The sequence below is a fragment of the Leptodactylus fuscus genome, chromosome 2 (assembly GCF_031893055.1).
Source record: "Leptodactylus fuscus isolate aLepFus1 chromosome 2, aLepFus1.hap2, whole genome shotgun sequence".
NCBI lineage: Eukaryota > Metazoa > Chordata > Amphibia > Anura > Leptodactylidae > Leptodactylus > Leptodactylus fuscus.
This window is the reverse complement of record NC_134266.1, coordinates 139330856-139338853: the sequence shown is the minus strand read 5'-3', so window position 1 is coordinate 139338853 and position 7998 is coordinate 139330856. Positions and strand designations below refer to the sequence as shown.

The following is a 7998-nucleotide window of genomic DNA, read 5'->3' as shown; positions in this document are numbered from 1 at the left end:
TCAGTACTGAAGACAGCGCCAGAGCTGAGCACACACTTCCTTCTTCCTGCTTCTGCAAAGCCAGAATGATTGGGAAATCACAGACAAAAGCCTTTTTTTTTTTTTTTGCATCAGAGGATTACCATGCACGCAATACACTTTTGGTCTTATACCTACAGGGCCGGAGTGGACAAAGGAATCAATGCAATAGAAATATAAAACTAAGAATATATTGCAAAGAAACAAAGTTACACTGTAGACGGATAAATAACTGACACAAAAAGTTCTGGAATGATCAAAGGTGGCTTTATAAAGTTCAGTTGCAACTTTCCATTCTATATGTACAGTATTAAAAAAAAACAAAAAAAACACAAAACAAAAATGAAAAAAAAAAAAAAAAATGTAGTCAGTTGTAAAGAACTGGATGGTTACGAACAGTGTGCACTGGTTTGTCTCCTGGATGGTAATAACTGCACACTGCATAGGTTACTATTCCCACTTGATAAAATATTTCTTTGGATATGTTGTATTGCTCGACTTTCCTTAAAGCCATCACCCCTATCATTAAATAGATCTTTTAAAAACAGGTTCATCCATGTCAAGTCAGTAATAGGAATTTTTGTAGTGAGTTAGACTATGCAAACTTATTAACCATTAATCTGCTCTGCCCCATGAAGATTTAATAGCCAAAGAAAAAGTTATGTAGTGGGATGATAATGTAACCCAGAACCCTACTGAGAAGCCTCTCCATACAGTTTAGGATGGACCTGGCATCATAGGTGATGACCCCAGACACAAGGAGAGCAACAAGTCTAGACTCATTCAGTATGGTAGTACAATGCACAGCAATGCACTACTTTCCCAACACTACTACAAGTATTAGAGACAAAAAGCAGTGCATGTAGGTGGTCCAGCTCACAAAGAAAAATGAATTTTCCAAGACTCCATGCCAGTTAGTAAAAGGCATAAGGTAATGCTCTGCATTACCTCTGGCCAACTTCCAGTACATGAGCATGTGCAAAGATAGTCTGCGGCCATTCAGTTACTGTTGAGCCACAACGTTCTGTAAATCCTGCCATACGATGGTAAATCATATAGGTATTTGTAAATTCCCAATAGCTGAAGAGCAACATGTTACCCAAGTCTTAGCTACAGGATGAGAAAACCCAAAAATATTCACCATAAGAAGGTGGAAAATAGTATATACTTTACCTTTACTTTGCCACACAGACATCTCTTATCCACATAGAATGTTAATATTTTATATTGTGAAAAAAAATTCGAAAAAAATAATTTAATACGATTTAGAAAAAAAAATTGTTTTAAAAATGTCCAAAGTTTAAATCGCCAATTTGTATTAAACGGTTAATTCGGGTCAATTGAGGTTCTGTTTAGAAGTTTATGTCTTTTATCACCCTCCCAGTTAATCCCAGAGTACATCCCCTCACTTTGTCTTCTCAACAGATAACTTTTTCTGTTGGACACGCTTGGCGTAGCTCTGTGCCATGGAGTTGATGATAGATAGAACAAAGTAAATCACCATAATGATGACCAGCTTCTCAAACGCCCATGATAACCAGTTTTCACCCTATAAGACAGAAGCACAAGGTGGCCTGTGAAGTCATTACACTACATGGTCACATGAGGCAGTCACCAGACAAGAAGTCATTCTCCAGAATTTCCCAATTCAGTCTTATCCTGTTGCATAGACTATGTATCAAGTCATATCTTTTAATCCTTTTCCAGTCTGGGCAGTTTATTTCCTGCCAGGTTTTCACTGAGAAAGCTTTATCAGACCAGCAGAGGGCAGTGTTTCATTCATGAAAATTACTGAAAGTGTCACATTCCCTATCCTGTTATTGTATGGAAATTTTCATTAAAAAAAAATCCACGATACATATAAGAGCGAGTATTCTTAAATTAATGTTAACTCTATATACTCAATAAGACTATCTCACTCTTTAAAATATGTGTGTATATGAGTGTAGGTAACATCATTTCTAAACTACAATTTTGGGAGTGACCAGAAGTGTGGCAACATATACATACTAAAGGAATAGGGTCAGTATGTACCTCTATGCCACATAATAAAAGAAGGGTCACAAATATCTTGTTAGAAATCATCTGCCGGAAGCCTCATATCATTGTAAACGTGCCAGTATGTTTTATAGTAAAGTTACCTACTATTATATAAATAGACTATATAACAGTATATTTCTATAAGATTAAAATGACGACAACACACAAGAACCATAACAGAAATGTACTAGTAATCATATTTCTATATGATATTGGCCAAAACTTTCAGTATAAGGTGTAAAAAGTAATTGCCAAGTCTCATACAAGGAATAAACTGTGTTTACCTGAGGGGCTCCTTTATCTGTCTTATGGTGAAGCTTCTTCCTTTGAGCTTCCAGATATTCTTGGAAGGGTTTTTGCAAAGAAGGTCCGATACTTGGAACAGCTCTACATTCATGTCCATGTCGGGTGCATTCAAAATAATGTATGGAAAGAAAGAAAAAAAAAATAGACAAATAGTTAGAATGGTTTCTACTTACCACAGGAAAGAAGGGGGGAAAAGTGACCAGGTGTAAGGAGGACATAGTGCACCATGAGTCCTGCTTAGTAAGGGAGGCTCCTAGCTGAGTGATGTGCACTGGTGCAGTGCAGAAAATGAAATGAATGACTTCTGAGAACTCCCACATTTATCACCAGCGGTTCCTGTAAGAACTGGTTTGAACCGATTAATAAGGAAATGAGTGGTGCTTGTGTCATCCTCACTTGAAACAGAAACTGCCCACCCTTCTCCAGTCTCGCCCCTTTGTGTTCAGAAAGGCGTAGCTTGCTTTAAAGAAGAAGGAAGGGAAAAAAAAAAAGACAGTATCCTAACCCTTCACAGTCCTCACTGGGCTGTGTACAATACTAAGCACTGTGATGTGTCTTGTTGGCACACCAAGGGTTATGTATAGTGTATGCGTCATGGTATTGCAAAAGAATGGCTTAGCTTAGCTAAGAAAGGACCTCCCTGCTGGTCAGAAGTCAGTGATCACAAAAAATGAAACAAAGGAACTGAAGTATTCCAGATCACAATTATAATATATCATTATACGCACAGCCATAATGGTAAGCAATTGTGGACTAACATCACTTCCAAGACTACTGTATGGCTCATCTCACAGTCCATGTAACTTAGTAATACTTCAGATACAGAATTATTTCCCACCAATATACAAATGGCATATATATATATATATATATATATATATATATGGATCACAGCATATGAGGCTTTCCAATAAGTGGGAGCAATTGCATTTAGGTGTACAAGTTACAAGAAAATGTATTATCTGTATATTTTAGCCTATCTGCGGAGCTGAAAAATATCTAAAGTGAAATGAAGAAACAGATAGAAGAATCAAGGTGTAACTACTTTCAATATAAAAGTATATAACCAATAGATTGTCTCTTACATTATTGGGGCAATAATGTTCTAAGCCCACATCAAGATCTGTGCACACACACATCTGACATCCATGGGCATATCACATATAGATATCATGGATGGATGGATGGATGGATGGATGGATGGATGGATGGATGGATGGATGGATGGATAGATAGATAGATAATTAGACAGACAGATAGATAGATAGAAAGATAGGTAGATAGGAGATAGAAAGATGATAGATAGATAGATAGATAGATAGGAGATAGATAGATAGATAGATAGATAGGAGATAGATAGAAAGATAGGTAGATAGATAGGACAAAGAAAGAGATAGAAGATAAAGACCAATATGATACAGACTGACAGATATGAGACCAATAAATCAATATAACAGATATATAAAATAGGTAGATAGATTTGAAGCCAATGTGTGATAAAGCAGACATGAAACATATAGATAAGATAGTCAGATTGATATGATAAATAGGTAGACAAATGTTAATACAGGTTTGTGCGGCATAACCTTTAGCTCTCTTTCACACCACTAGTTACAGTATTTTTAATCACCTGTAAAAACATCATGAATTTTCTAGAGTTATTTACAGGGATTTTTTAAAACAAGCATTTAGTATTTATAAAATTTTATTACATCTAAAAACATAAATTTTTCTGTGGTTTATAAAGTAACAGAAATAGCTATGTGAAAAATGCCTGAAAAAAGCCAAGCCTAAATCAAAGCGCTTTTAGTTGTATGTGTTATTTATCTATTATAATCCATAATACTCAAAAGTCCTTTTGCTTGAAAAACATACACTATACAAAAATACATTAAGGAGCAACATAGAAAAGTTATGAAAGCAAATCTATTCATTTATTTCAGATGGGAACCAGAGCAATGGACATCTGCACAAAAGAAGCACAACGCTTCTTATTCAACTGGTAAAAAAAGTCAAATAACCTACTATAATAATGAATGAAATACATTAGACGTCCCCATCTTTTCAGGAGTGAAATAAGGATTGTAACTGAATTTCATTAAAATATGGGGCGAAATGATCCTTCTATTTACATTAGCTGGTAAATATTTTGGCCATGAAACACCGAGCCTAGCCGACGTCCTTAATAATACAAAGGGGTGAAACAAAGCTTACACTCGAAGTCTGAATCATGGTCCTGGGATGGAATTGATCATCACAGTAGGTTAAGAAATCCCTGAAATGACTCTCATAGAACAGTATGAGCAAGATACTGATGTTGAGCAATGACCCCGTTACAGGCTAACAGGAATATACCAGCGAGGGCATCATGAGGTAAATAATTCTTATCCCTTTAAAACGGTGAGATTTTTAGCTTCATGTATAAAATAATTGTCACCAATGTCCTGTACATGTTGTAGATTTTCACTGTGACTTTGTTGTAAATGACTTTTTCCTATAGTATGCCCTTACTTTAGGCTACATTATAGTCCATTACAATCTGGCTTTTATTGTTAATTCTACTATGCTGTTATACAATATATGTGCATACCATTATTTATACTCATGAAATTACAAGAATATATTCAGTATTCTAATAGAACTAAGAAATCATCATGAAAAAGTAAAGTGATATAAATCCCTGGGAAATGAAGACAAATACACATAACTAACATACAGAGTAATCATCACAAAATGGTGTCTATATACGTATAAGGGGTGGAGGCGAATAACACTACAAAGGCATATAACTATGGTGATGATCACACTAAACACAAGAACCTGACATCTATACCTTACTGTTAAAAAAAAAATATTTTAAACCTAAAAAAAATATCATAAAGTAGGTTAAAAAGTGAAAGTGTAATTTCACACACTTCTGCTGAGGTTAGAAAGGTTTTCTATAGTCTGAGCCTTTGGCTTGTGCAGGAAACCCCAATACAAACGGTGTCTATAGGATGCAAACAAAATTATCTTGAATTGGCAATCCAGTAAATAAGTTTCCTACTAAATCGTCATTTAATGAAGGTTACTCATAGTGAATCACTGCATTCTGAAACTCCGAGAGGCGTTGTTTCTAGGAATTCAGTAAATAAAGACTATATATTATTTACAGAATGAATATTACATGAATTCTGAAGAAATAGGTCATGACTGTGTGATAAGAAGCAGTAGTGCTAGTATTGTATAAAACATGGCAAAATGGGGGGACTTTGTGTTGTCCCTGAAATGGTAGATGTTATATAATATAAACCGTGCTAAAGATTACATTATAAAATATAGATCTGTCAATATATGACATAACTAATATCTCTATATAAACATTTAATGAGGATGATAATCTACACTATAATATTAAACCACACAATGGCTGCATTTAGCACTGAAATATTCTACTAGGTATAAGAGAACATCCTGGATCGCCTAGTAAGACAAATAAATGTAGAGAACAACTTCTCTCTATATACAGTCTAAAATGAATCTCCGTCCTTCACAAATATATATAGAAACTTTATTACAATATGTAAAGTTGGGATCTGCATGTACACTGAGTTTAGACTTATCAGTATTAATGAACATCATAGTCATGTATTACTTTCGGTATTGGCATGTATAGAGTATATACATCAAGTTGATGTTGGGAAGCCGCAGCTAAGAGATCATTCAGAATACATTTTAAACACTTAGATATTGTGGCATAAGGAGCAGACCAAACATATTCAGGAAAGATATCCTACTTAAAAGTATGTATATGTATATACACACACATGAAAAATATTATAAAAAAAAATAATTCTGTAATGACAATCAGACATCAAGGGACAATTCATCTCCCCAGGTTGCACTGCGTAAATAATGGATGCTTATCTTTTCCCCCCATCAAACCTGAATTGTTGCTGGTAGATTCAGCTTTTTTTTCTTTATATTTTAAAGTGTGCACGCATATATATATTTAGTAGTATGTGTATACATACACACACACACACATATATTATATATATATATATATATATATATATATATATATATATATATATATTTATATATATTACATACAAGCACACACAATTCATCATGTCCAGTACTATGCATACAGCTATAATGGATAATTCCAAAGAGTCCTCCTAAGCTTTGCTATGCAACAGCATTTATGATTGTAAACCTTTATTTGCCCGCTTTTATATAGATTTCTTATATTTCGCTTCTTACAGTCATTGACTAGTGATTGTAGCAGTGGGTAGATACAGGCACGGGTAAGGTTTTCGTACTGTGTATAAGGTATGGGATATGAAATGTAACTTTGTATCTTGTTTTTGCTATAATTCAGAGAATACGTGAGACTTTTGTGTTGAAGTTAACTTGTATTTGAGCTGCTATATGGTGTTGTGAGAAACTTTACATAGTGTCTTTGGGACAGAAGTATTTGAAGTTAACCCTTTCCCGCCGATGGCATTTTTTGATTTTCGTTTTTGACTCCCCTCCTTCTAAACCCCATAACTTTTTTATTTCTCCGCTCCCAGAGCCATATGAGGTCTTAATTTTTCCTGGGACAAATTTTTCTTCATGATGCCACCATTATTTATTCTATATAATGTACTGGGAAGCAGGGAAAAAATTCAGAATGGGGTGGATTTGAAGAAAAAATGAATTTCTGCGACTTTCTTACGGGCTTTGGTTTTACAGCGTTCACTGTGCAACCAAAATGACATGTCCCCTGTATTCTGTGTTTCGTTACGATGCTGGGGATACCAAATTTATATGGTTTTATTTACATTTTGACTCCTTAAAAAAAATCCAAAACTGTTAAAAAATTATTTTTTGAAAAGTCGCCATATTCCGACAGCCGTAACTTTTTTATACGTCCGTGTACGGGGATGCATAGGGCGTCTTTTTTTGCAGGACTGGGTGTACTTTGTAGTTCTACCATTTTCGGGAAATGTTATTGCTTTGATCACTTTTTATTCAAATTTTTATCAGAATCAAAACAGTGAAAAAATGGAGGTTTGGCACTTTTGACCATTTTTCCCGCTACGGCGTTTACCGAACAGGAAAAATATTTGTGTAGCTTTGTAGAGCGGGCGATTTCGGACGTGGGGATACCTAACATGTATGTGTTTCACAGTTTTTAACTACTTTTATATGTGTTCTAGGGAAAGGGGGGTGATTTGAATTTTTAATCCTTTTTATTTGTTTTTATATTTTTTTTTACTTTTTTAAACTTTTGTTTTTGCATTTATTAGACCGCCTAGGGGTATTGACATGGGTGGGCGGTGTCGCGGATTGTCAGAGTGGTGGGGTCGGCAAACATGGCTGCTCCGGAGCGTTAAAGAGCGCCTCCTGGAGAATCGTTAAGGTGAGGGGCAAAGTGGTAAAGTATCTGTATATGTGATTGTGTGGGGTTAGGGGCTAGGCTGTAGAGGGTAATATGAATTTTGTGGCTTGCTATGGTCCAAAGTGTGTGAGATTGCAGAGATGGTGGTGTGAGTTTGGGTTTTGTGGGGGTCCTGGCACAAACGTATGTGCGCTATTGTGACGAAATGTAGCCTATTGTTTAATCGGGTGTATTAGCTATGTTTGTGGAAAATTTCAGCCAAA

General features: G+C 35.3%; 1 protein-coding gene across 1 annotated transcript in view; it reads right to left on the bottom strand.

The window, feature by feature from the left end:
• Positions 1–273: 273 nt before the first annotated feature.
• VMP1 (vacuole membrane protein 1) overlaps positions 274–7998 on the bottom strand; it is a 112079-nt gene continuing 104354 nt past the window's right edge. The window contains exons 12-13 of the mRNA XM_075264790.1: positions 2343–2445; positions 274–1567 (exon numbers count right to left, since the gene is read on the bottom strand). Coding sequence (XP_075120891.1) covers positions 1424–1567; positions 2343–2445 — 247 coding nt within the window. The 3' untranslated portion in view covers positions 274–1423. The remainder of the gene's footprint in view (positions 1568–2342; positions 2446–7998) is intronic.